This window comes from Monodelphis domestica, chromosome 1, assembly GCF_027887165.1.
Source record: "Monodelphis domestica isolate mMonDom1 chromosome 1, mMonDom1.pri, whole genome shotgun sequence".
Classification (NCBI taxonomy): Eukaryota; Metazoa; Chordata; class Mammalia; order Didelphimorphia; family Didelphidae; genus Monodelphis; species Monodelphis domestica.
In genome coordinates this window covers 59,529,846-59,557,470 of record NC_077227.1, presented here as the reverse complement: position 1 = coordinate 59,557,470, position 27,625 = coordinate 59,529,846, and the positions used below count along the sequence as shown (strand labels likewise).

General features: G+C 41.1%; 1 protein-coding gene across 4 annotated transcripts in view; it reads left to right on the top strand.

Moving 5' to 3' along the window:
• Nucleotides 1-27,155, top strand: part of DLG5 (discs large MAGUK scaffold protein 5) — a 156,596-nt gene extending 129,441 nt beyond the window's left edge. For all 4 annotated transcript variants that reach the window (XM_056799663.1, XM_056799657.1, XM_056799654.1 and 1 more), the window contains 15 exons: nt 290-411; nt 1,932-2,021; nt 3,728-3,896; nt 8,307-8,469; nt 8,725-8,858; nt 11,031-11,195; nt 13,244-13,427; nt 16,324-16,472; nt 17,078-17,248; nt 18,404-18,600; nt 19,690-19,833; nt 20,225-20,352; nt 22,417-22,526; nt 23,078-23,187; nt 25,151-27,155. In XM_056799663.1, the coding sequence (XP_056655641.1) occupies nt 290-411; nt 1,932-2,021; nt 3,728-3,896; nt 8,307-8,469; nt 8,725-8,858; nt 11,031-11,195; nt 13,244-13,427; nt 16,324-16,472; nt 17,078-17,248; nt 18,404-18,600; nt 19,690-19,833; nt 20,225-20,352; nt 22,417-22,526; nt 23,078-23,187; nt 25,151-25,254 (2,140 nt within the window). In that variant the 3' untranslated portion in view covers nt 25,255-27,155. The remainder of the gene's footprint in view (nt 1-289; nt 412-1,931; nt 2,022-3,727; nt 3,897-8,306; nt 8,470-8,724; nt 8,859-11,030; nt 11,196-13,243; nt 13,428-16,323; nt 16,473-17,077; nt 17,249-18,403; nt 18,601-19,689; nt 19,834-20,224; nt 20,353-22,416; nt 22,527-23,077; nt 23,188-25,150) is intronic.
• The last annotated feature ends 470 nt before the right edge of the window (nt 27,156-27,625 follow it).

Here is a 27,625-nt window from a genome sequence, read left to right as displayed (position 1 = left end):
TTATCCAAGCATTCTCACTTATACTGGCCATCTGATTCTTAGAACCCTATGAAACAAGTGGGACAGCGTTATTATTCCTGTTTGTCTGATGAGGAAACTGACTTAAAGAGGGCTCTTTGTAGTTGGGAACATCACTTACAAGTTATTGACAAAATGTGTGCTAATAGTAAGTCCAGTTTCTTCCCCGCCATCTTGGAGAAGACTCTCTTAGGCACCCATGAGCAATACTGCTTATTCTGTAATCTTGACTGCCATCCTCAGGCACCTAATTGCTTTGCTTCTTGTACAGTGCACAACACCAAGGCCGCCTGAGCCTGGACCTGAGTCACAAGCACTCCAGCGACTACTCAGACACTTCAAGGACGAGAACCTCTCATGGGTCCAACTCATTACCATCTAGTGCCCGACTTGGTAACCACATCTCCAAGTAGAGTTTTTAACTTTTGTCCCTTAAGGTCTTAGCAAATAGATTTCTGTGTCCCTTTCTAGGTAAAAAAATTTAGCATCTTGGGTAGATTTTGGACTTTTCTGGCTTTCTTTTTTTGGGGGGATGGGGTGGCATTAATCTTTGTGGATCAAAATAAAAATGGCCTCAGTAGGAGACAGCTAGGTGGCTTAGGGGTTAGAGAATCAGGCCTGGATATGGGAAGTCCTGAGCTCAACTTTGATCTGAGATATCTCCTAGCTGTGTGACCTTGGGCAAGTCATTTAACCTCCATTGCCTAGCTTTTAGAGTCTTCTGCCTTGGAATCAGTACATAGTATTTATTCAGAGATAGAAGATTAGGGTTTAAAAAAAAAATAAAAATAATTTACCTGATCATAGATGAAAGGTGAGAATTTGGTTCCTAACCATAAGTTAAGGGGGAGTCTTTTATAGAGAGGACCCAGCTGCTGAACTGAGAAAGGTTAGAGAAAAGAGGGCAAGTGAAAGAATAGACTTAAGAATTATGTTAAAACCCAACCACAACTCTATGCACTGTCACTTGTTGGTGGGCAAATTGGTTGGTCAGTGAAAGGCTAGAGTGTGGGGGGGCTCTAGGTCTTAGTGAAAACACCCCCCCCCCTCCCCATTTGCCTAAGTGGATGCAGGTAGGGTGATTAATCAAGCTCCAGCCCAGTGTGGCAGGTGTTGGGGGTTAGTTCTCTATGGCAAATGATGGGAATGGGTATCAATGAACTTACAGACTACTTTGCTAAGATTTGAACTACTGTGACTCTCAGGGAGAAAAGAGAGAACTAGCTATCATGATGATTCAGAAAACTGTACTTGTTCCTTGGGCATGAGATTTGACTTGAATGTTCTTATCCTTAAGAAATTTAGTTCTAAGATAATTTGTGCTAGAGGTAGTGGGTTAAATTTTCATGGTTTTTTTTAATTTAATTTTTTATTTTTCTAAAGAAACTCTTACCTTCTGTCTTAGAATTAATATTATATATTGGTTCTAAGGCAGAAGTGGTAAGAACTAGGCAGTTGGAGTTAAGTGATTTACCCAGGATCACACAGCTAGGAAGTATCTGAGTTTATATTTGAACCCAAAACCTCCCATCTAGGCTTTGCACTTTTTATCCACTGAGCCATCTATTTTGTCCCCAGTGCTATTTTTTAATATAATTTAAATTTATTTTTTATTATTAAAATTTAATTATAATTTTAATATAATTTAATATAATTGGACCATTTTAAGATAAGTTGACAGGGCCTAGATCAGACCCAGTCAAATGTAATTTTTCTGTAAGCTACAAATAGAATGTTACGGGCTGTTCTTTAGATACTGATTTTCAGAGCAAGAACATGTATTTCCTTATGGAATGTGAATTTCTTGTCTGTATGTCCTCTTAGTATCCAGTGACATGCTCGACAGGTAGAAGGGGCTCTGGAAATGCTTGTTGAGTTGAATTGTGAAACCTCTTTGTGATTTAAAAAAACAGGATCTTCGAGTAACTTGCAGTTTCGGACGGAACGTATCAAAATCCCATTAACACCCAGATACCCTCGATCTGTCATGGGCTCTGACAGAGGTGAGATGGGGTCTCCTTTCTTCTCTCTCCTTGTTGCTTCATCTCATTTCCAGCTTTTCATTTTCTGGGTTGGTTTCCTAATGATTTTTTTTTTTAACAGTCCTTCCCTTCTTTCTTGGAATCAATATTATGTGTCGATTCCAAGTCACAAGAGTTGTAAAGACGAAACATTTGGGGTTAAGTGACTTGCTCAGAGTCACACAGTTTTGTTTTTTTCTTTTAAACTGATGTTGGACAACTGTTGACTCTAGGATTGAGATGGGGAGGATATATAAAAAAGGGAAGATATTTTATCTTATTCTATCTTATTCTAAGAGAGTTTACCATCTGATTTTTGGGTCGATAATATATTCTGAGGATATAGCTTGCAGCAATAGCTAATAATGGCAAGCAGTGTATGGTTAAAAACTACCCTGTGTGGGAAGAATTATAAGGCAAAATAGGAGTTCATTAGATGGAAGATACCACTAAAGACATCCTAGCTGATGAAGGCTTTTTGGATGCTGTGTGTCTTACCCTGTGTGAGATTTAAAATGGTTGAGGTCTTAAACTGTAGTGAGTTAAATGGTGGAAGATATAAATTGTGATAGATATAAGAGAGGGTGAGTAAATTTGACCACAGAAAATAATGTTTCACTACAGTGTCTTGGTTTTTAAATCAAATATAAGGTGGTCGCCAGGGAAATATTCCCAATTATTCAAATACCCAAGTCAACTGGGTTTTATAGAGATTTTTAATTAACAATACAATGAGTAATCAAAGAAAGAGAGAGAGTAGAAAGGAATAAGTATGAAGGGCCTCAAGACAATATGGCCTAGACCTGAATCTTAAGAGAGAAATCAGTCAGTTTTTTAACACTCACCACAAGGTCTGACTAAACAAGAATTCTAGTAACACCAGGCCAGTTCCATATCAGCTGACTTCACCAGAGAGCCTTCCAGCCAGAGACTGTTCCAAAGGGCCTCTCTCCAGAGCCTCCAGAGGGACAGAGTCCCCTTAGAGGAGCTCCAGGGAGACCTCCTTAGAGATTGTCCTCCAAGAGTTTCCCTTCTCCAGAGCCTCTCTCAAGAGATTCTTCCCAAGCGGTCCTCATCAGAGATTCTCCAAAAGGATTTCTCCAAAAGGACCTCTTCAAGAGATTCTGCTTTTTCTTATATAGGGGTTTTTCTCCCATGTCACCTCCCCTAAGTCCCTACATCTACCAATCACTGTAGACGCTTTCCAAAGGGCTGCCCATCTGAATTCCTGCTAAGTTGACAAATCTCCTCAGTAAGTCTGAACCAGTGAAAACACAGCTGAGTCAACTAATCTCATTAAGAGAAAACTTGCCCGACTCTTTTAGGTACCTAGCATCTCATCGTATCAATTCTAAAAACAGGCCTGGCTCAAAGAACTCCTTGCCCCACCATAAGCCTGGATCCAAGTACTTTCTTTGTTTAGCAAGGAGTTTTTTTTTTTCCCCTAAAGCAGTCTTAAGTACGGTTGGAGTAGAGGTTCTCCCATTTCTGATCCTGGAGAGTTCTCACATCAAAAATGGGGAATGTTTCTCAGTAGGGAATTTGTTCCAATTAAGAATTCCCTGATGGGGAAATTTTTAACATTCACAAGTCTGAGAGATGTCAAGATTTACACCTGAGAGGTAAGCCCTTCGCTATGAATTCTATTGAGCATCACCGAAATGTTCCATCTTCCTGTCTCTCTGCAGGGTCCTTGTCACACTCTGAATGTAGTAGCCCCAGCCTGATTACTCCTCCCCAGTCACCCTTGAACCTAGAGACCTCATCTTTCGCCAGTAGCCAGTCCCAGAGCTCTCTCTCCACGCTGCCCAGGATCGCTATCAGCCCAGCATCGATAGGGGAGCGAAGGAAGGATAGGTAAGGTTGGTCATTGCCGTTTCTTTGGGAACCAAGGGAAGAACATGATCTAATTGTAAAGAAAGATTGGGAACAATCTTTTCTTGTTTCGCCCAAGGCTGGTTTGCTTTTGGGACAATCAGTCGGCACACATTAATTAAGCATTGTCATACATGTAAGTTCTGTTTTCACATGTAGGAGGTGGATAGAAGACAGATTTAGGGCATGATTAAGCCCTTAATTTCCATCTTAAGTGTTGATTCCAAGGCAGAAGAGTGGTAAAGGCTAGGCAATGACTTGCACAGTCATAGCTAGGAAGTGTCTGAGGCCTGATAGGAAGCCAGGACTCCTGTTTCATTCCCAATCCATTGAACCACTTAGATGCTCCTCTCTAGGTATATTCTTTTTTTTTTAATTTTATTTTTATTATCATGCAAAACATACTTTTATATTGGTCATTATTGGAAGAACACACTGATTATAGAACCAGAATCTAAAAATAAAATCACAAATACTCTGATCTGAAAGATGATTCCGATAGTTCTTTCTCTGGAGGTGGATCGCATTCCCCATCATGTGTCTTTCAGGATTGTAAAGAGAACTTGCTGTCTTGTTGAGAAATTAGCCAAACTGAATATTTATGGGTTCATCTAGTCTAGCCCACTGATTTTAGGATTGAGTAAACTGAAGCCCAGAGAAGATAGATTACTTGTCCAAGGTCACACAAAGGTGGTCTAGGATCCAAGACTCCAAGTTCAACACTCTTCACTGTGCCCTGTGGAATGGGAGAGGGAGGAGGTAAGTACTCTCCCCAGAAGTAGGGTGAAATAAGAAACCTTCCTGGATGGATGGGAGATGATAAAACCCACCAAGAACCTTCCCAGGGCCAGTAAAGCACAACCCTTAAAAGTTTGTAAAAAAAAAGTTTATTAAGGTAATAAGATATAGCTTATAAATACAGGTATATCTCCTCCCCCCAATCTATGCCCCGCTTCATTGGGTTTGCTCTTCTGGTCTTCTCAAGCCCTTCTTATATCTTCCTGCTCTTATCTAAGACCCCAAAAGCTATCTGACTCTAAACTCATCTACCTAATAGGAATCAACAAAAAGAGGAAGAAGAAAGGACTCACAGGGGAATTTGAGCTCTTACCTAAAGCCTGGGGTTGACTTCACTAGATAACCCAAAGTCCCAGGTGACGACCTTTGGATTACCTTGGCCAAGTGGATTTCTAGCAGATGAGCCACAGGCAGATGCATGTGTACCTCTGTACCTCAGGGAAAACAGTCCACTCCAAAGCAGATTCTCAAACCAAGGAATCACTAATCTCTCCACGAGATTAGGACTACCAAGGGAAAATCTGTCAAAGCAAAACCTCCTTCCAGCTCATTGGAAACAGAGGAAAGCTTGAATGACAGTTAATGTCAGTAAAACTCCCACAGACCTTCTCTCCTCAGAATCCTCTCCCAGGGCTTGTATCCAAATTCTCCTCTTTTCCTCTTAAAGCTAATCCATGAAATTTGCTCTACCCCTTACCTACATTCCTACAAGGGTCCTTGTTAAGATGACGTCTCCATGGCATCATTGATTTCTGTGCTTAACTCTAGCCCATTTCTTTAGAATATTAGAAAGTAACTTCTGTAGGAAATTTGAAATCTGTTCATTCAGCTTTCTGCCATAGCACAAGAGAACTCATGCTGAACCAATCCCTTTGGAAGGGGCTCTGATTGGAGGTGAGAAATCCTTCTTGAAGCATAATTTATTCCTTACTTTGCTGACCTTTATGGTTTTTTCTTTTGTTGGACAGTTATTTTGGTCTCCTTATCCTTCATGAGTCCAGTCCCAGCTTTGACCTGCTTTGTTTCTGACCTGGTGGTGTCCACCACCATCCTGCCCCTCTATTAATGTCACCATATTTATGTTGAATTTAGTGCAGACACCAGATTGAATTTAATGTAATTCCTGAACCTAAGAGAATTGGCCAGTCTCAGCCTCTTCGGTAGCAGGATTATTATTGGCTGAATTCATGGCCATTCATGCTTAGAAAACTCAGGTTAATTTTGTTGTTTAAGTTTGTTAAACTGGTTTTCGGTCATGTCTGACTGTCAGACTGACATCTTCTGTATCCTGCCCATCTCTAGTTAACCTTAAGGCTATTTTAATGCTAATCTAGATGAAGGTGTTTTGGAAAATCCTCCCCTTCCCTATCCTTACCCTCTCTATTCTGTTGTTTACTCAAACAGAAACTCACAGGATTATTTTAAAAAGATTTCGGATCTGGAATGGGTTGCCAGAAATGATTAGATTAGATTGTGAGTTCCTTGAGGGCAAGGACTGTCTTTTGCCTCCTTAGCCCAGTGCCCATCACATAGTAGGACCATAATAAACATTTATTAGTTGACTGATTGAAAAGGCATGATATCATTGGAAGAGTTCTAGACTGACAGGGAGTTTTGAGACCTAGATTTTGTCAGGAAAAACTGTGTGACCTGGGCACATTATTTATCCTGTCTGAGCTTCAGTTTTCCAGGCTATAAAATAAGGGGTAATGGGGAATTAGGTCAGGTTCCTTCCAGCTCCAAATTTCTAAGATTCTATGATTATGTGGTAAGATGTGTGATATTTAAATTACAGTAGAAATTCAGAGGGCAGCCAGGTGGTGCAGTGGATAAGGGCTGGGCCTGGAGTTCTTTCTGAGTTCAAGTCATTTACTAGTTATGTGACCCCAGGCAAGTCATTAAACCCTGTTTGCCTCAGTTTCCTCATCTGTAAAATGAGCTGGAGAAGAAAATAGTAAACCAGTCCAGTATCTTTGCCAAGAAACCCTTAAATATGGTGTCTTGAAGACTGAAAACAACAACAAAGAAATTCAGATAAGGGAGAGGTTAGTATTAATGAGTTGGAATGGTTTTTTGACAGAGCTGGTGGTACTTAAAGTTTCAGAATTGTAACAATTACTTAATATTTCTACCTTCCTTGGTAAATAAAGATGGGATGGAGAAGATTCCAAGCAGAATCTTAATGTTAAGACTTTCAAGATGATTAATCAGTTAATCATTAAACATTTATCGAGTGCCTACTATGTACCTGAGTCTAAGACAGAAGAATTTAAAACAAAACAAAACATTGAAACAAGGAATGGAATAATCCTTACTTGTTAGGACCAATGGAGAATAACAGCAGAATGAATAAGTATGCTGAGCTTAGCCTTGGGAGGAAGAAGGGATGATAGTAGTTTGCCACTCAACAAAGAATTGTCCAGTCAATGAGCATGGCGTGAGGAGCTCTGTACTGTGGGGTTAAATACCTAAAATATGGATGTTGTGATTTCTGACCTCGGGTAGGCCCAATATGGAGGTGAAACATTCCTTGGTGGTTAGAAGAAAAATGGGAGACAGCAAAAAGTAAATGTCATGATGTGAAATAATAGTCTATCTTGGTCCTCTCCTCCTCCTCCTCCTTTTACATTTCTCAGTGTCTATTGTTCTGTGTCTGAGTTTCTTTTTTCCTTCTCTCCCAAATCTTCTGCCCCTTCCAGATATCTGTACCGTAATAGATCTTTTCTGAGACTTCCTGTGGCTCCCAGGCCTAGGTTCTCCTCCCTAAGGAGTTTGAGGTTGGCCTGCCTGACATAAGGTTCTCCTTCTCCAGCAGTATTGTGCACTTCTCCTCGTGCCTGTTTGATAAGTTTGGATAATTTCCCCAGGGAGCATTTGCATGGTAGTTGTGATGCTATCATGCAAAACAGCTCTTGTATTTAAAAAAAAATTATTTTTAATGGCTTGGGTTTGCAATGGCTTAATCTCTTTGATTGATTTGCATCACCTTGCGTAGTTGGCAAATATAAAAATGAATTCCCCTGGATTGTCTTCCCTTGACTGACTCCATCCTGAAAATTATCCTGTTTTTCTAGAGTCTTAGACATCCTTCTCCACCCCAGCTCCCCCAACATTTATAAACTATATGGGTCAGGAACGCTTCCAAATTATGGTTTGTAAATTGCATATTATATAAGGCAACTACTCACATATATAATATGGACTGCCATGTTCTTTCCTTCTCCCATTTGAGTTTACAGTTTGTGTTGATCATACTTTTTGTTGTGTTCTCAGCGAATCTACATCTTTTACGATTGTGTCCATTGGTTTCTATGGGGCAGTGCCATATTTTTTCCTTGCATGAAGTTTCAGGAATGTGTACGATCTGTTATGAAAGGGATGGTCATCACATTTCCATTTACTATGGTTGTCACCCATTTCCTGAATATTTATTTAATCTTCCTTGAAAGGGGATGCCATGATGTATGGTCTTTTCTGTGTCACCCATTGCATGTCTTTTCTGTGTCTGTCTTTGATCTGTGATTAAGCACCATTCTGTCCAGAGTGTGTCTTTGGGGCGGGAACCTACTTAGGATTGTTTCTTCCTTTGAAAAGGCCTTACATGGAGGAGCCTCGCCATGTCAAAGTCCAGAAAGGTTCAGAGCCACTGGGAATTTCCATAGTGAGTGGGGAAAATGGCGGAATCTTTGTTTCAAAAGTAACTGGAGGAAGCATTGCTCATCAAGCTGGTCTAGAGTATGGAGATCAGTTACTGGAGGTAAGAACTTATCTCTCCTGAGGAAGATCTTCTCATTTTGCAAACTTTTCTTCTAATGTAATGACCAAGAAATGGAAGCATTACTTATTATGGCTAAAGTGATGGCCAAAGCCTGATATTTCTAGAGCCTCTCCAAGAGCCAAATAGGATTGCCCATGGATGGCATTCTTTCCATTGGTTTATAAGATATAAGCTGAAAACAACCTTAGAACTCATCAATATATCTCCTATGATTCCATCTGTTTTCTCTTTCAGTTCAATGGCATTAACTTGAGAAATGCCACAGAGCAACAGGCCCGACTGATCATTGGTCAGCAGTGTGACACCATCACTATCCTGGCCCAGTATAACCCACACATGTATCAACTTGGCAACCACTCCAGGTCCAGGTAAGAGCCACTCACTCTTAGAAATGGCAGGTGGTGAGACTGAGGCCAGAGAAGTGCTAATAAGAAAATATGTTTAAAGAAGGAGGAGGAGACAGCATGGTTTTGTAAAAATTAAAATTAAATCTCAAATAAGAAAAATATTATATTTTAGGAGGTTTATTAAATGATCATTAGGAATCAAGGAATAAGAGGATACAAAATAAAGACTCCATGCCCATGACTGGTTAGCCTTTTTCAAAATCCCCACTTACCACCAATACCGCTGGCTGCATGCCAAAAAAAGCGGAAGAGCCTCAATTCCCATTGACTTTATCCTCTGTCTACTGGAAGTACGTAATGACAGGAAGTCAGTGGGCTCTTGGGAAATGTAGTTCTTTTTTTTAGGGTAGCAGATTTTCAATTATACAGTTTGGTGGATAGAGAGGAGGAAGGGAAAGGAAGGAATAGGCACTTTGCTGAGCATTTTACAAGTATTATCTCAGTTTGATCATCATAGCAACCTGAGGAGTTAGGTGCTGTCACTATGCCTGTTTTACACTTGAGGAAACTGCGGCAAATGATGGTTTCGTGACTTGAGCAAGCTCACACAGATACTAAGTGTCTGATGCCAGATTTCTGCTTGGGTCTTACTGATTCCAGGCTCAGTGCTCTATTCCTGGACCACCTCAAGGTACTTGGACTTGTAGCTAGGAAAGTCTAGAATCAGAATCCTGCCTCGGGGTACTTACTACCTGTTGGATCCTGAGTAAGTTAGTTGATCTCTTTTTGACTCCGTTTTATTGCCTGTAAAATGAGAAGATTAGATCTTAGGACCTCTTAGGTATCATCTTTCAGCTTTAATTCTAGTTCCTATGATTTGATGTGGCCTTGGACCTTGAACGGGTCCAATGTGCCTCTTGTCGCTTGAGCTAGTGATCCTACATGCTGGCTAAGAGAGGAGAGAGGGAAAAGAATCATAAGTATTAGATTTGGAGCTGAAAAGAACCTCAGAGGTCATTTTGTCCATCCTCATCATTTTACCAAGGAAACTGAGATTTTAGTTTTTTTTTCTGATAGGTCACAAAGGTAGCAAGTGCCAGAGATTGGATTTGAAGCCAGGTCTTCCTGACTCCACTACACCATACTTGAGCTTCTTCCCCATTTTAGATTTGGGGGAGCCCATGGCTGAGTTATCCTTGTGACCCAGGGAATGTGGCATAAGTGACTTGCCTGGGGATGTACAGCTGAAGCCAAATTCAGATTTGTCTCTTAGCCTGACTTTCAATCCAGAAACTTAGCCCCTAGTATTACCCTTTTCCCTCTTATTAAAAGAAAAGCCTTCATGATAGAATAATTAAAAACTCATTTTTGGAAGAGACCTTGCAGGTTATCTTGTTTAATTTGTACCTGGGCACTAATTCCCTTTGTAACCTTTTGAGGCAACAAACAATATCTGGATCTCTATTTGAGGCTCTAAAGTGATGAAGAACTCCCTATTTCCTATTTTAGGGCAGCTCTAATTATTAGTGAGGGTATCCCCAAACCTTCCTCTCTGACCCTTCTTCCCATGGTTCCTCGTTCTTCCCTCCAGGACTAAGCAGGACAAGTCTAGTCTCTTTTCCTTGTGACAGGCTTTCAAATACTTAAAGACAGCTATTATGTTTCTTCTTAAGTTTTTATTTCTCCAGGCTAAACAAACCCCATTCCTTCCACTAGTCTTGACATGACATGTTTTCTCAGTCCTTTACTATCCTGGTCATCCTCTTTTTGATGTGTTCCAGCTTGTCTTTCTTAAAATGTCTTGCCCAGAAGTGATAACAGTCTCCTAGATATGGTCTGACCTGTACAGAAAAGGAGGACACTGGCATATTCTTTCTTCTAAAAACTCTGCTTCTCTTTATGCAAAAAACTTGACAGCTAGACCATATCACACTGTGGATACATGGTCAGAGGTAGAGATTTGAGCAGTCGTGCTTGGGGTGTGGAGTAGTGGTGGAGATAGTGAGAAATCGATTTTGTTCTTTGATTCACTCCTTATTTAGAATGAGAATATTTGGTTTCCAGTTACATTCAAAATTTTCTTTCCACAGATCTTTATTGAATATAATTTATGTTGCATTATGGTCTGGAAAAGATGCATTTCATATACGAGAAACATATTCTGTTCTAACATTTTTTTTCTTCTCTTTGAAGCTCTCGACTGGATCCTGTGAGCACTCATTCCAATCCCCAGGGCAGTGGGACTGCCACTCCAGACAGCCATTCCATCATTGACACAGTGAGTGAGCAGGATGAGGGGACCATAACGCCAACATCCAAGCAGACCACCCCTACCACCAGCCCACGGAATTCCATCAGGTGAGCTCTTGGCATTTCCTCTCGTTGCCTTTAGATACTGACCAGGTCAATTCCGCACAAGACGCTGGTTCCTGCTGATGCAGAAATTCAAACGGATTGGAGGGAGAAGGCAGCAGCCACATAATACAACAATTAGCGTCCCACCAAATGGCCAAGACTTGGGCAAAATGAACCTGGCTGTCAGATGGGAGCTCCGAGCCCCCCCACCATTTAGGTTCCCAGCTTAATCTCTCATAGCACAGTCAGTTCTCGGTTATTTTGAGTTTTGGCCTGTGGATCCCATCGTTGGCTTCCTTTCAAAGGCTCTGACCTTCCAAAGCCAGGAGGGATTGTGGAGCTGTTTCATGTGTGAGTGATGCTGAACCAGAATCACTAGGGCGGGACAACACTGTCTCCCAGTGGCCAGTCCAGCCCATCGCTTCATAATGTGCCGAGAGGTTTATTTTATTAAACTGGCAAAACATTCCTAGTATTGCCATCATGGGTGGGAAGGGTCAGGATGTGGCGGGAGAAAGGCAAAGTGAGGGGAAAGATGAGGTGGACTATGGGAGGCAATTTTAAGGATTAGATTCAAAGAATGTTCCCGTTGGAGAGGCCGGAAGGGTGTTTAAGGACTCCCAGCTCCTCACTTATTTGGAGAGATATAGAAAGAGGCTAGAACTCAGGGGCCCCAAGCTTATTTTTAAGAAATTGTTAAATTGTTTAATTTTTAAAATTCAGTGCTTCATTGATGTTATTTTTAAAAGCTTTCACTTACCACCAACTCTCCTGTCACTCACAACACAGAAGTACAGCTAAGCCAATTAAATCCATACTTTGGTTCCATTTGACAATGCCTGCTTCATTTTGGCCAACAGTCCTCCCCTTCTCTCCCTGTGGTTTTTCTGTAGCTTATATTGGTAACATGATTAGATAATGCATTGAGCAGAGGCCTAATGTCTTAAAAAAAATCTATTTTCTGTCTTAAAATCAGTATTGTTTATGATTCTTTGTTTATTGTTTATTGTTTTTTATTCTAATTGTTTATTGATTCTAAGGCAGAAAAGTTGTGAGGGTTAGGCAATGGGGGTTAAGTGACTTGCCCAGGGCCACATAGTTAGGAAGTGTCTGAGGCCAGATTTGAACCTAGGGCCTCCCTTCGCTCAGCCTGGCTCTCAATCCACTGAGCCATCTAGCTGCCTCCGGTCTAATGTCTTTTGATGTTGTCTTATTAGTAAATAATAATAATAATTATATTATAATAATAATAAATAATTTAATTAAAAAATAAAAAATAATAATAATAAATAAGTAAAAATAATAAATAATAAAGAAATAATAAGACTCTTGGGTAAAGAGTCTCCTGGTCCTGCCCACTCATCTCACTCTGCATATGTTCGTACGAGTCTTCTGAATCTGCTTTGTATTTTTCACCTTCATTGGCTTTTGTGGTCCTGTGATATTCTACTAGATTAATAGAGCAGAATTTGCTCAGCAGTTCCCATCAGTGGACATCTACTTTCTTTCCATTTCTTTGCTGTCACAGAAAAGGAGTGTAGCAAATACTCTCTTCAGTTCAGTTTTTTGCTCTTCCCACTACATCATAATAATGAACTGCAATTTTTTGACACTAGCTATTATTTCCTCGAGGAAGGAAATTAGGAGATTACTTTTAATAATTGCTTAAGCAGAATGTAATTAAGAATGTTAATGTGTGACAAAAAAGCACGTTTCAAGGCCAAGTAATCCATTTTTCAGATTATTTGCTGCCTGTTTTCTGTTTTAGGAAGGTCTCTGTGCCTAGCCGTAACTAAGGCAGCTTTTGGAATAGAGATCCTGGTGTGATAACCTTAGGTCATTGAGTTGGGGAGACCCTCCAAAGGGAATCAATTCCATCCTCTCTTTTCAGACAGGCGAGGGCTTTCTAGAAGAGGAAACCGAGTCCTGTTCCTTTACTTTTCACCTCTGAGATCCAGGACTCTGCGCCGTGACTCGGAACCCGCTTCTGCTTTGACAAAAGGTCTTCGTAGGTGACCAAGAACTAATTACCTTCCCTTCTTTCTCCAAAGGGTCCTGGCGGATTCCAACAAAAGACCCCCTGAAGCTCGGGTTGTCATCATCAAAAAGACCCAGGTGGAACTCGGTGTGCAGATATGTGGTGGGAACCTACATGGGGTGTTTGTGGCTGATGTGGAGGATGATAGCCCTGCCAGTGGTCCTGATGGTCTTGTGCCCGGGGACCTTATACTGGAGGTGAGGATGTGAACCGCTTAAGTGAGGAATTTCTCCCCTATGGGACACTTGGAGCCTGGGGTTCTTAGCTTGTTAGGAAGAAAAGAATAAGCATATTACAAATCCAATGAGTGCCATGTCCTCTATTTACTTCCAGGAATGGGTTTAATAATCAACTCTGTGAGAGGGAAAAATATATGCACAAAGCACTTTGAAATTTATTTTATTGCATTTATTAACATTTTCTCCATCTCTTAAGCCTAGGCAAGCAACGAAATAATAAATCAAACACTGATTTTTGTAGCATTTGCTCACGATGAAACTTTAAGCCAGATTTTTTTTTTAGTCAGTTTGAGCTGACTCCAACACACCCCTGGTTATTTCTCAACATCTTAGACCACATAGAACACTAGAATTAGTCCATTAACAAGCATTTAATCATTAATAAGCGCCCCAATACAAAAAATTTAAGTGGTCTTTGTCCTCAAGCTAAGCTAAAGAAAAAGCCCAAGAAGTCAATACACATTAAAAAAAACACAACCCGTATTATCTATCTTTGAATCAATGCTAGTATTAGTTCTAAGGCAGAAGAGTGGGAAGGGCTAGGCAATTGGGGTGAAGTGACTTTACCAGGATCACACAACTAGGAAATGTCTGACAACAGGTTTGAACCCAGAACTGCCTTTCTGTTGGCCTGGCTCCCTGTCCAATGAGCCACCTACCTGTTCTTTGGTCAGTGTACTTTACAGAGAGCCCCATAAGCAAAGCTCTTGGTATTTGGGGAGATGTTTAGGGGAGAAGATTGAATCTGCGCTCTTAGGCATCTTATGTTCTGTTGAGGAAAGCATTCTTCTTGTCATTGTCAATTTGAATACCACCTCCTCTGTGAGGCTGATCTCAAGCTCTCACCCTACTAGTGTGGCCTCTCCAAAGTTGTATCGTGTATACATATCCATGTCCATCTTGTGTCCCCAAATAGTACAGAACTCCTTTGAGCCCATCTTACTTTTTTTCTTATTTATATCCCCAGAGCCTAGCACAGAACCTGGCAAATAGAAGGTACTTAATAAATAACTTACTAATTGGTTGATTTGGACATCCATAGTCCTTGTTTTCCATCAAACAGGAAGGATATTCTTCCCATGTTTGAGAGAGGATAAGTGTGGGTGATGTGATGATAAGAAGAGGGAGAATGGTAAAGAGATAGAAATGAGCAACAGAAACATGAGAAGGCACAGGTGCCAACTTTGGACACATCCATTTTTTCTGATGTGGGATCTAGGGAAGGGACAGATTATATTCAATTCTGTTCCCTTCACAAGTGTTTACCTACTGTGTGTCAAGCACTGTGCTAGAGACTGGGGCTACAGACAAAAATGAGAAGATTCTTGCTCTCTTGGAAGTTATATTCTACTTCAGGGAATCTATTTCTCTGGAATTAACCATAGGGGGAGAATGGAAGGGTGTCAGCCAGAGTTCCTCAGAGGAAGACAAGTAGAAGAGGTCTAGGAAGTTTTAAAAGGAAGGATGTGCCTTCTAAGGACAGGGTTGGTAGATTGTCCTTTCTTCTTTTCTCCTCAGTCTTCTATTTTCTGTTTTGTTCATCTCTTGATAGTCTCTCTTTCCTTTATCTATTCCCTTTCCTCTTGGTTCCTTTCTCTCTTCTCAGTCTTTTTCCTTTTGTTTTCATATTCTTGTTTTTTTCTTGTCTGTCTTTGCTTCCTTCCTTCCTTCCTTCCTTCCTTCCTTCCTTCCTTCCTTCCTTCCTTCCTTCCTTCCTTCCTTCCTTCCTTCCTTCCTTCCTTCCTTCCTTCCTTCCTTCCTTCCTTCCTTCCTTCCTTCCTTCCTTCCTTCCTTCCTTCCTTCCTTCCTTCCTTCCTTCCTTCCTTCCTTCCTTCCTTCCTTCCTTCCCTTCCTTCCCTTCCTTCCCTCCTTCCTTCCTTCCTTCCCTCCTTCCCTCCTTCCCTCCCTCCTTCCTTCCTTCCTTCCTTCCTTCCTTCCTTCCTTCCTTCCCTTCCTTCCCTTCCTTCCCTTCCTTCCTTCCTTCCTTCCTTCCTTCCTTCCTTCCTTCCTTCCTTCCTTCCTTCCTTCCTTCCTTCCTTCCTTCCTTCCTTCCTTCCTTCCTTCCTTCCTTCCTTCCTTCCTTCCTTCCTTCCTTCCTTCCTTCCTTCCTTCCTTCCTTCCTTCCTTCCTTCCCTTCCCTTCCCTTCCTTCCTTCCTTCCTTCCTTCCTTCCTTCCTTCCTTCCTTCCTTCCTTCCTTCCTTCCTTCCTTCCTTCCTTCCTTCCTTCCTTCCTTCCTTCCTTCCTTCCTTCCTTCCTTCCTTCCTTCCTTCCTTCCTTCCCTCCTTCCTTCCTTCCTTCCCTCCTTCCTTCCTTCCTTCCCTCCTTCCCTCCTTCCTTCCTTCCTTCCTTCCTTCCTTCCTTCCTTCCTTCCTTCCTTCCTTCCTTCCTTCTTTCCTTCCTTCCCTCCCTCCCTCCCTCCCTCCCTCCCTCCCTCCCTCCCTCCCTCCCTCCTTCCTTCCTTCCTTCCTTCCTTCCTTCCTTCCTTCCTTCCTTCCTTCCTTCCTTCCTTCCTTCCTTCCTTCCTTCCTTCCTTCCTTCCTTCCTTCCTTCCTTCCTTCCTTCCTTCCTTCCTTCCTTCCTTCCTTCCTTCCTTCCTTCCTTCCTTCCTTCTTCTCTGTTTCTGTCTCTGTCCCACCCCTTTCCCTTCTCTCCTCTGCCCCCTTGTTTCCCTCTCTCTTTCTCTTCCCTCCCTTCTTTTTCTCCTTGTGCCTCTCACCTCTTTTTCATCCTTTTTTTCCCCTCATCCCTCTTCTCTGTCCCTCTTGTCTCTTTCTTTCTCTTGATTTTTGCCTTCCTGGCCCTTTGCCCCCTGGCTTTCCTCATCACCAATTTTTTCTTCCTTTCCCTTGGCAGTATGGTTCTGTGGACATGAGGGATAAAACGGCTGAGGAAGCCTACCTTGAGATGCTGAAACCTGGAGAGAATATCCGTGTCAAGGTGCAATATCGCCTGGAGGACTTCAACAAGGTCAAGGACGTTCCAGGGGATGGATTCTACATTAGGTACTCAGGCTTGATTTGCCCTCTCTCTATTTCACAAAATCCAAGTTGTCTTTTGACTGTGTCTCTCTGCTCAGAATCTCTCCTTGTCTTACTCTTAGGGGAGGGCAGAGGGATGGATATGAATTCATTTTTAGACCTTTTTTCCTTAGTGGGTGCCAAGAGTGTAAGGGTCACGGCAGAAGGTGCATGAGGCTTAGGGGTCGTGGCTTTAATTCTCCTTTGTGTCTATAAGTCTCCTGTTATCAACCCTTTTCATGGAGTTTTTCCTATATGGGGACACAGACTACAGAACACTGTTAATAACTCTTTTAAAGACATTTCGATTTGGTGGAGGGAGGCTCATTCCCTGTTTTTGTCTGGCCTTGGGCTGGTCAGCAAGGGACAGCTTGTTCCCTTGGGGAACTCCTGACCCCATAGAGAAGGCACATTCCTTATTCAAAGGGGGCCCCTGGCCCATCTGAAAGTACGGTACCCTCTTTGGAGATGATGGAAGGAGATAGGGGTGGTATAGCTTTTGGGGGCCAAATACGAAGGAAGGTCCCTCGGTGCTTTGGACAGAAAAGAAAAACAATTCTTGCTCCTCGTCTCCCCTCTCTCTGGGCCAGGGCTCTGTATGATCGTCTGGCAGAAGTGGATCAGGAGCTGAGCTTCAAGAAGGACGACATCCTCTATATTGATGACACCCTTCCCCAGGGGACGTTTGGCTGCTGGATGGCGTGGCAGCTCGATGAGAATGCCCAGAAACTGGAAAGAGGCCAGATCCCGAGCAAATACATGTGAGAGGCCCCTCCAGGGTCAGGAGGGAGGAAACTGGTCTTGTGGTCATTGTGAGAGGGGAGAAGGTGCCTAGATCTGTGTTCCCGGGAGGTGTGAGATCACAGGGGCCTTTGTTGGGGGTCTTCTGCATGGGAGATAGGAAGCTCCTTCTGCTAATGTAGGCATGCCCCGTTTAGGGTCAAAATCATATAGGAATGGGGGCTACTAAACCATCCCTAAGGATCCCTACAGGCCACCTATGGACAGAAAACTATATATTCTAGTGTGTTTTTATTGATTTAGAGAAATATTTCCCCATTTGATTTTGATCTAGATGGATCTAGATGGGTCACATAGCTAGGAAGTGCCCGAGATCAGAATTGACCCCAGATCCTCCCTACTCCAGGTTTGGTGCTCTGTCCACCCAGAGCCTTTGAACCCAGGCCTTCTTACTCCCAAGTCCAGTGCTTTATTCACTTGTCTAACTAACTGCCTCTCTGAGACTTAGTTTCTTTATCTGCCATAAATTCAGTGAAATACTCTCTCTCATAAGAGTTTGGTGGTGCTGAAATAAGCTATGAAGCCCTTGGTAAGCTGTCAAAGATTGTATAAATTAAGCTGCCATTATTTATTCTTTCCCCAGGGGGTTGACCACCAGTTGATTTTAAAATTATTTTTTTGACTACAGCAACTCACGAGGCTGTCTCTTAGGGCACAAAGAGATTACAATCCATTTCCATGCAGCTAATGACCACACTGAAAAAATAAAATTATTTATAATAGTCTTATTATAACATGGCTTGTTTAGACACGTATCTGGCCATAATACCGGTCAATTAATGCCCCTCCAAAAACATAATTACGTATGGTAAAAACTTGATTGTTCTTAGACAGTTTGCTTCTAAGGCATTTATTTAACTCCTCATAGGAGTGACTTTAAAAAGAAAATGGTACCTTTCTTTGTGATGGAATGGGTGGATGAAGAAAGCAGCTTTAGGTAGATATATATTTAGATATCTGTATATCTATGTATATTTAGATATCTATATATTTTTAGATAGACGTATCTATCTGTAAGGCACTTGTTCTTGATGCAAGACCTGGATGGCACTAGACTGGATGACCCTGGAGATATCTGCCCACACAAACATTCAACCCCACTTTTGCTATTCTAGCATGGACCAGGAGGTCTCCCGGAGGCACAGCATGTCTGAAGTCAAAGATGAAAACAGCTCCTCAAAGACGTTGTCGGCTGCTGCACGGAGGTCCTTCTTTCGAAGAAAACAAAAGCATAAACGGAATGGCTCTAAGGATAGTAAAGACTTGTTGGCTCTGGACACCATCAGCACAGACTCCATTCCCTTCCTCGAAGGCAAGTGTCTTTGTTCATCTCAGATCTCCTCAGCTCCCATGGTTTCACTTGCTATGTCTCTCTATGTTGATTCTTGAATCTGTTTTCCTAGCCCTGATCTCTCTGGCTGATGTCCAGTCTCGAATATCCAATAGATATCTTAAAGTCCATATGGCCCTGAAAATACAACCCTCCCACTTCTAAACTCATCTATTGTTGAGGGCCACCACTTTGATGTCATCCTTAACCCCTCATTATCTGCCACTCCTTATAGCCAAGCTTTGCCAAGAGTTTTTCATTTTACTGTTGTAACATGTCTTCAGGATGGCCCCTTCTCTCTGATGAGGCTGCCATCTTGGTACAGGCTCTCATCGTTTCACATCTGGACTGTTGCAGTAGCTTGATCTTGGATCTGCCTGCTTCAGATCTCTCCCCATTCCAGTCCATCCTAGGTTAGCCACTAAAGTGATTTTTCCTAATGCACAGGTCACTGTCCTACTCAATAAACTTCCTATCACCTCCCTCCCCAGAATTAAATATATAATCCTCTGTTGGGTGTTTAAAGCTCTTCCACACCTATCTCCTCCCATTTTCTCCCTTCTAGTTATCTTACACCAGACACTTTCCTGCAAACTCTGAACTAGTAATACTGACCCCTTTGCTGTTCCTTGAACAAAATACTCCGACTCCTGGACATTTTTAATGGCTGAAATGCTCGCTTTCTTCCTCTGTGTCTCCTAGCTTACCTGGCTTCCTTGAATTTGAGTTTCAGCTAAATTCCTGCCTTTTCCTAGAAGCCTTTCCCAATTTCTCTTCATTCTACTACCTTTTGTTGATTACTTCCTAATGATCTTGTATATGGCTTGTACTTAATTATTTGCTCATTAGATTGTGACCTCCTTGAGGGCACCAGTGGCTGGCACATAGTAAGCACTTAGTAAATGTTTATTGATTCTCTACTGTTCAGTGGGAGACAAAGGAGATATCTTCCTTAGCTTTTTCTTTCTTTTTTTTTCTGGCAAACTAAAAGATGTTCTGGTCAAAGGTAAGGGTTGAGATATTCTTCCTCCTCTGAATTCCTTGCTCATCTCTTTATTTTTTCCTTTTTAGATTCGGTCAGCCTAGCGTATCAGAGGGTACAGAAGGTGGATTGTACTTCTCCAAGGCCTGTTTTGATCCTAGGACCTTTACTTGATGCTGTGAAGGACATGCTGGTGAAGGAGGCTCCTGGGAAGTTTTGCAGATGTCCTCTGGGTAAGCAGTTCTTTAGGGAAGACGGAGCACCTCACTTAGCCAATGTAGACAATTCATAAAAATATTCCTATTGTGACTCTCTTATTCTTCCTCCTGCTTTTCATTGTTTGGAATTACAAGTTAGCATTAGAAATAACAATTCAATTTACTCGGGAGAAACTATAAGATTACTAGGAAGTTTGGGGAAAAGATTTGTGAGAAGATGTCAGGAGACCAAGGAGTTTGTGATACAGAAAAGAGAAAGAAGACTTCAGGGGACCTTAAAAATAGAGGAAAGGTTGTGCCTGAGAGCCAGGTTACTGGAACAAGAAGACACCCTAAGTTTTGGTCAGAGGGATCTAGGGTGGCTCCAAGGAAAGAGGACCATTCGTGTATTTCTTGTGTCTTTCAGAGGTGATGAAGGCCTCCCAACAAGCCATCGAGCGAGGGGTCAAAGATTGCCTGTTCATTGACTATAAAAGGAGAAGCGGCCATTTCGATGTGACCACTGTAGCATCCATAAAGGAGATAACAGATAAGGTACTGGTTTTCTCCAGAGTATCCCTGCTAGGGGTCAGTTTGTAGGTGTTATGCAGGTAGAGGGAGCTCAAGGAATAGGAGTGGTCAACCTTGGATGCTCTGCAATATTTCTCTGTGATATCCTCTCTCATTCTCTCCTCCTTAGAAGTCAGCTGTTTTTATGTTTATTGATTTGGGTTGTTTTTCTCTTGCCACTCAGTCTACTTTTGCTCTACCTGGATTTCTAACCCTCTTATTCCTTTTCCTGCCCTCAAGACTCACCCCTTAAGCAGTCATCAGTAGGACAGTTTGACACAACTCAGGCTTGAGGCTTGATAGACTTCAGTATTAGGTCTAGATTTTCCTCTAGCTGGCTATATATCTACCCTGTATGTTTTATTTTATCTATATCAATCAGCAGTCAACAAATCAGCCATCGTTTAAAATTTTTAATAACTTTGTTTTTATATCACCTCTATTTCCCAATAGTCAATTAAAATTTATCATCACCTATAAGAAATGGGGGGGGGGGAGGGGAACAGCTGGGTAGCTCAGTGGATTGAGAGCCAGGCCTAGAGACAGGAGGTCCTGGGTTCAGATATGATCTTAGACATTTCCCAGCTGTGTGACCCTGGGCAAGTCACTTGATCCCCATTGCCTAGCCCTTACCAGTCTTCTGCCTTGGAACCAATACAGATTCCAAGATGGAAGGTAAGGGTTTAAAAAAAATGAAAAGAAAAAAGAAAGGAGGGAAAAACAATTCATGAAAACTAACCAGTTTATCAAAATATTGTATGCAGTGGTCCATATGCATAGTTCTTCTCCTTCTGAAAAGAATGGAGGGAAATGTCTTATGTCTTTTAAAAATTGGAGCTAACTTTAGACATTATAATTTCACAACATTCAGTTTTATTTGTTTTATAGATGCATTTTCCATTTCCATTGTCATTGTGTGGGGGTTTCTACACTGCCATTGACACCATTTGTTGATGCTTCCCATGACCCTAATTGTGCTGTGGGTATTCTTACAGAGAACAGATAGATGACAGTTGTCACCCTCCACCCCAACATTTCATTTCCCCGGTTATACTTACTTCACTTTGCATCAGTTCCTTTAAGTCTTCCCATGTTTATCAGTGTTCATCAGCCATCATTGCTTCCAGCCCAGTAATATCCTAGTACCACACTAATTCCCCAATTGTTGAGTAACTACTTTGTTTCTACTTAGTGGCTATTATTATTAACTTAGAAAAAACAACAACTCTTTACCCTCTGTCTTAGAATCGATACTAAGGATTGATTCCAAGGCAGAAGAATGATAAAGACTAAGTATTTGGGGTTAAATGACTTGTGTAAAAATTAAAATTAATCTCAATAATAAAAATGTTATATTTTAAGAGATTATCTAATGATCATTAGAGATAAAGGAATAAAAAGGATACAAAAGAAAACCACGTGCCCATGACTAATCAGCCTGTTCAAAAAGTCCGCTTACCACCACTATGCTCGAGACAGGAAGCCAAAAAGAACCAGAGCAGGAACACTCACTGAATTTATCCCCTGCCTACAGGAAGTATGTAATGACAGGAAATCAGAGGGCTCCCAGGAAATGTAGTTTTTTTAGGGTAACAGATTTCCCAATTATGTACTTGTTCAGGGTCATACAACTAGGAAGTGTCTTATGATGCCAAATTTTAACCCAATTTGTCACCTAGTTGCTCTCCTTTGTAATTTATTGTTCACAGAAGCCATGTTGTTGTTTTCATTCTCTTTGTGACCCCATTTGGGGTTTTCCTGGCAAAGATACTGGAGTGGTTGGTCATTCCTTCTCCATCAAATATTATACTTGCTTAAGGATAGTTAAATACTTATATGTTAATTGTAGAGTAAGAGAGATTTCTGTGAAATTAGTGCATTAAATTAAAGTAAAACATTAAAGAATTCCTTACAATAGGAGGAGAGTTTGTTTAGAGGATTGCTTATTTATTGGCTCCCTCAGAAAAGATTAAATGTTTAAAAGGCTTGTGCTCCTCTGACCATCTATTATGCCCAAGTGTCCTGATCATGTACTGATTGTTGCCTTAGGACTGCCACTGTCTCCTGGACATTGGTCCTCACGCCATTGAGCGGCTGCATAGCATTCACATTTACCCCATCGTCATCTTCATCCGCTACAAGAATGCTAAACAGATCAAGTAAGTGACCTCCGGGGTTGAGGGTCCTGAATCCCTCTCAGAATAGGTCAAGGGGATGTCCTGAAGCTACTGTTTCCCTTTCTTGTTAGAGGATAGGTTTGACCCATTAAACCCATTAAACCAGGAACAAGCAACCTGAGTTCTGAACAAAGCTGGATTGCTAACTTACTGGGTGGAGGGATGGGACTTTGATTGCATTCGTTGCATGATTCTCTTTCCCTTAGTCTTTTTATCTCTAAAAGTAATGGAATTGGCTTTAGATGATATTGTGGAGCCTTTCCTTGTCTTCCTTGTCCACTGGAGTCATCAGCCATATGTACATATTTACAATTTTTTCCATTGAAAAGATGCTCCCTACAGTATTCTCCCCCATGTTCTTTTCCGGCAGCAGTGTCAGGTTATTCCTTTACAGGGATGCACACCAGAGGGCCCCCTTCACCATGGTTGCCCTTTCCCGTGGATGCTTCCCATGGTCCTAGACAAAGGATAACGGTGATGTTGGGGAAAAAGTGAAGCCTCTTAGCCTAATTCTGTTGTGGGTGTTCCAACAGAGAACAGAGAGACCCTATCTTCCTGAGGGACAAAGTCACACAGAGACATTCCAAAGAACAATTTGAGACCGCTCAGAAGATAGAACAGGAATACAGCAAGTATTTCACAGGTGAGCCATCCTGAGGCATGGATGGACCAAGAAATTGGTGTCATCTGTCTCTTTCAAAAGTGGGAATGGGGGTGAGTGGCATGGAAGCAACAGTTTTGGAAAATGTGAGGCTCATGTCTAACATCAGGTTCAGTGTTTCATTGGGGTTTGGGGATGGTTGGAAGAAGTCTATCAGATCACAGTCTTTTTTTTTTTAATAGAAAAAAGTTTTTTTTAAATGAACAAGCACTTATTCACTTATTTTCTCCCTTTCTCATCGCCCCCCCCCCAAAAAAAAAGTGAAAACCAGTAAATGGAAGAAAGCAAACAGACTGTCCCACTCTCATTCTGAATGTTCTTTTCAACTTCATTAAAAACTTATTTAGTAAGATATTAGACTACAAATACAAAAACAAAACAGTCCCTGCCTTCAAGGAAGTTATGTTCTACGGTGGCCACTCATATTTGGATATTTAAAATATGAATTCTCAAGCCCCACATTTCTAACATTTCTGTGCATCCATTAAACATGGAGGAAAAAATGCCCAAGCGATGAGGGCTATATGCTGTGCTCAGTAATTGAATACATGCTTTTGCAGATGGCTAAAATATCTATAACAGATAGCTGGCCACCATCAGGGTCTTTGAGGAAAGTCTAAACCAGACATTTTTCATTCTTCTTGTTAAAGCCCAAGACCTCATTTTTCCTACTCATGATTTATGCTCTACCTCCTCAGGACAAGATAAGAACTTGGGGATGGAGATAGGGGTCACTTTTAATCAGCTTGCTAAGAATTCTAGTGGAAGTATCTGCCTGGAGAAGGGAGTGTCTGCGCAAGTTCAGCTTCGTTTTCCTATCTTTCCCATCTCTCTTCCCATAAACTATTTGCTCCCTTTTCACCCGCAGCTATAGAGATGGAATGACACTTAGCCTCTGCAGATGTATATTATTAGACACACTTACAGATGAGGTCACTGTATTAGTTCTGCTCACAAAGTGGGAGTCATTTGTAAATGTTTGAAGTAGAAAAACAAAACACATCAGTAAAACTTTTTTTAAGTGAAAGAAAAAAGATCCTTAGCCCCTTCTTTTTTACTTTTCCCAATATTCTTACTATTAATTGATAGTCACTCTAGAGCTACTGTCTGAAATGTCAGTATTCCACTAAGTGTAAGTTGGGGCACAGCCAGCTTTACTTAGGTGGTGTTTCCCTTAGGAATGGCCCTTTAAGTTTAAAAAAAAAATTCTATTTTTTTCCTGATTAGTGGGGCAATGGAATGCCTGTCTCTTTGAAAGGCTGTCAGTTGGGGGCAGCTGGGTAGCTCAGTGGATTGAGAGCCAGGCCTAGAGATGGGAGGTCCTAGGTTTAAATCTGGCCTTAGACACTTCCCAGCTGTGTGACCCTGGGCAAGTCACTTAACCCCCACTGCCTAGCCCATACCACCTTACCACCATCACCGCTGCATTATGCCCAAAGAGGAGGCAGAGGCTCAATGCCCCTTCACTTATCCTCTGTCTACAGGAAGTACATAATGACAAGAAGTCAGTGGGCTCTTGGGAAATGTAGTTCTTTTTTTAGGGTATCCGATTTTCAATTATATATATTTTAATATTTATTTATATATTTTAATAAATAAATATAATTATTATATATTATATAATAAATAAATAGAATAATTACTTAAATAAATATAATTATATATAGTTATAAGTAATTATAATAATAAAATAATAAATATAATTTATATCTATTTATTGCCAGTGCTCAAGGCTTAATCCATAATAAGCCCTTATTAATCAGCACAATCCCTTTTCATTTCTTCCTTCCATTTTTCCTGAGATCCCAGGTTAAAAAGTTGCTTTGGGGCTGCCTTCACTGTGGTCTTTCACCTTTCCTCCTTCTGCTTCTGACCACCTGGACAAGCTGACATTGCAGTAACTGAGATTGACCTTCCCTCTGTGTTCCATCTCTGTACTCCACAGGTATCGTCCAGGGAGGAGCCCTTGCTAACATTTGCACTCAGATCTTAACAACTGTAGATGAAGAACAGAATAAAGTCCTGTGGATTCCAGCCTGCCCGCTCTAGACAGACATTTTGCTGTGAAATGCAGAACATATTCTTCCAATGTAAATATGTGGCCAGACTTCAAATATATATATATATATCTTCAGACAATTCTTCATGAAGGGGATGGAGACATTAACATGGAAAACCAAAAACACCTGTTCGAGTGGCTGAATGAGACAGAAGCTTGGCCAGCGGATTTAATTTCTCTCTCATTTGTTCATTTATTTCAGAGAGAGAAAGACTTGTATTATGATGAGGGGTACAAGGTAGACCAGCCTTTTTAAAAATTTTATTTTTTATTTTAGCCAGCAGATTATCAATGCTGCAGAAAGAACCTTCTAGATTCACAAGTTTACAAACCTTTTCTAAGTATTTGGTTGTTTATGTTTACTTGAATGTCCTTGTGTCGTTGTGACCTGTTGCTCTTTTGGCCCTTTTTCTCCCACTGTCTTCATCTCCTATTCTTGTGTTTCTCTTATTCAATCTGTCTTTTTAAACGCTTATTCTCAGTGAAGCTACACTCTGGAATAGAAGGGAGAGGGCACTCTGGGATGGGGGTAAGGATCAGGGAAGCAGGGATTCAGTGGGCTTTGGAAAGCTTGGTGGAAATTCTCCTGGGAGCTCTGCAATCATTTTTCGGGTAAGTTTGCAGGTGATCCTTTTGCCTAGTTTAAGGTGGCAGAATCAGTGTCTATTTAGTATGTGTATTTGGCAGTGGAGAAGCCTCTCCTGTTCTTTGGAATTATTTTAAATTCATCTGGTTGAAAATGCTTCTCTCTGCCCTCCTCTCCTCCACTCTACCTGCATAGATTTCATATTTAAAGATCATAATATGATCTGATCATTCGGAACTTAATTTGTGAAGTAATAAAATAATCAGCTTGGTTTTGGGGACTGGTGGTAGTGGGAGGAGGGAGAAAGTCGGTCCAGTGCATGCCATTCTGTCGTTTTTAAAGTCTGTAAATATCAATAGCTTTTACTGGTGCAATTTTGCAGAGTATGTCTTCAGCTTTGTTCTTCAGTGTGTAGCAGTCACATAATCTCATTTTGTTTTGTTTTAAGGAAAATGTTCATATGAAAATGGTCACAGTTTGGGGCTTTAGATCAAAAGCCTTTGGTAGTGTTCCGCATTGTCTGGAATGGGTTAAATAAAAACCAAGGGAGGGGCTTTTCATTTGTTTGTTTTGGGCATTGCTTGCAACATGCAGTCACACTGTGTACCCAGCTCTGTGATAAAGCGCCATCTTGGATTTGCTTTTGCACTTTGGGGAGCTTCATTAGGTGGGCCCTGGAAGAAGATTGTATGTCCCTCCTCCATCAACTATGTGTTCTCTTTGTAGGTACTGTATTCTCTTTGGTTTATCCCAGTTTAATTTGAAGAGGCTTTATGGACTGTTCCTAACATTTCATTTTTCTAACAAGAAGTCTTAAAAAAATTTTTTTAGTGCTAGACTACAGGTTGTAGTTTTGTGTTTATTTGCGTTTTTTAAAAAATAAATAAAAAAGGGATTTTTTTTTTCTTGCACAGTTCCTCAAAAGAAAGAACTATATCAGTCCTGAATATTGTTCCTTGTTTTACAGGTACACATTTTCTAGCTCAAACTACTTAAAAAAACAAAAATGTAAAAAAAGTTAAAAAAAAAACCAACCCTTAAATGTAGATTATGTATTTGATGCATTACCTAAACTAAATAGTTTTCATATTGAGGGGTAGCAGGGTTTTTTTGTTTGTTCGTTTGTTTTTGGTGTTTTTTCTTCCCGAGTTGAGGATAGAGTTGGACTTTGGTACGATTAAAACAGACAGGTACTGTTCTGACCAGGATTTTCTGTACTAAAAAAAAAATGTCACTTTGTATAAAAAAAAACCAAAAAAGTTAAAAACACTGATTAGTATGATAAATAAAGGTCAATTTCTGTAACTTGTGTTTTAGTATTATTCTTTATTAGTTTTCCCCCTCTCTACTACTTTTCCTTCTGAATCAAATTGTTGCCATCTATAAAATGAAGGATTGGTCTCCGGGAGAGAGCACTCTGGCTCTGGACAGTGTCAAAGCACATCTTTCATTCCTCCCTAACTGGTTCCCTGTATCACTCTCTACAGAAAAGATTCTAAATTTTTTTCTTCAAGCTTCGCTCATTCCCCCCCTTGCTCTCCTTTCTCAGCTAAGGAGCTCACCTCTTAAAAATTGAGACCATTCAGTGTAAGCTTCTGTTTTCTTTATCTCAAAAACCCTTTACATTATTCTTCTCTACTCCTTTTCCTCATCTGAAAACAAGGTAGCCTTTCTCCTTGCTAAGTTCAGTTTATCTACCCATGTTCTTGGTCTGTTCTCTTGTCTTTGGCAGACTGCAGCCTCAGTCATCCCTTCTCTCCTGAGTCACCAGTTTC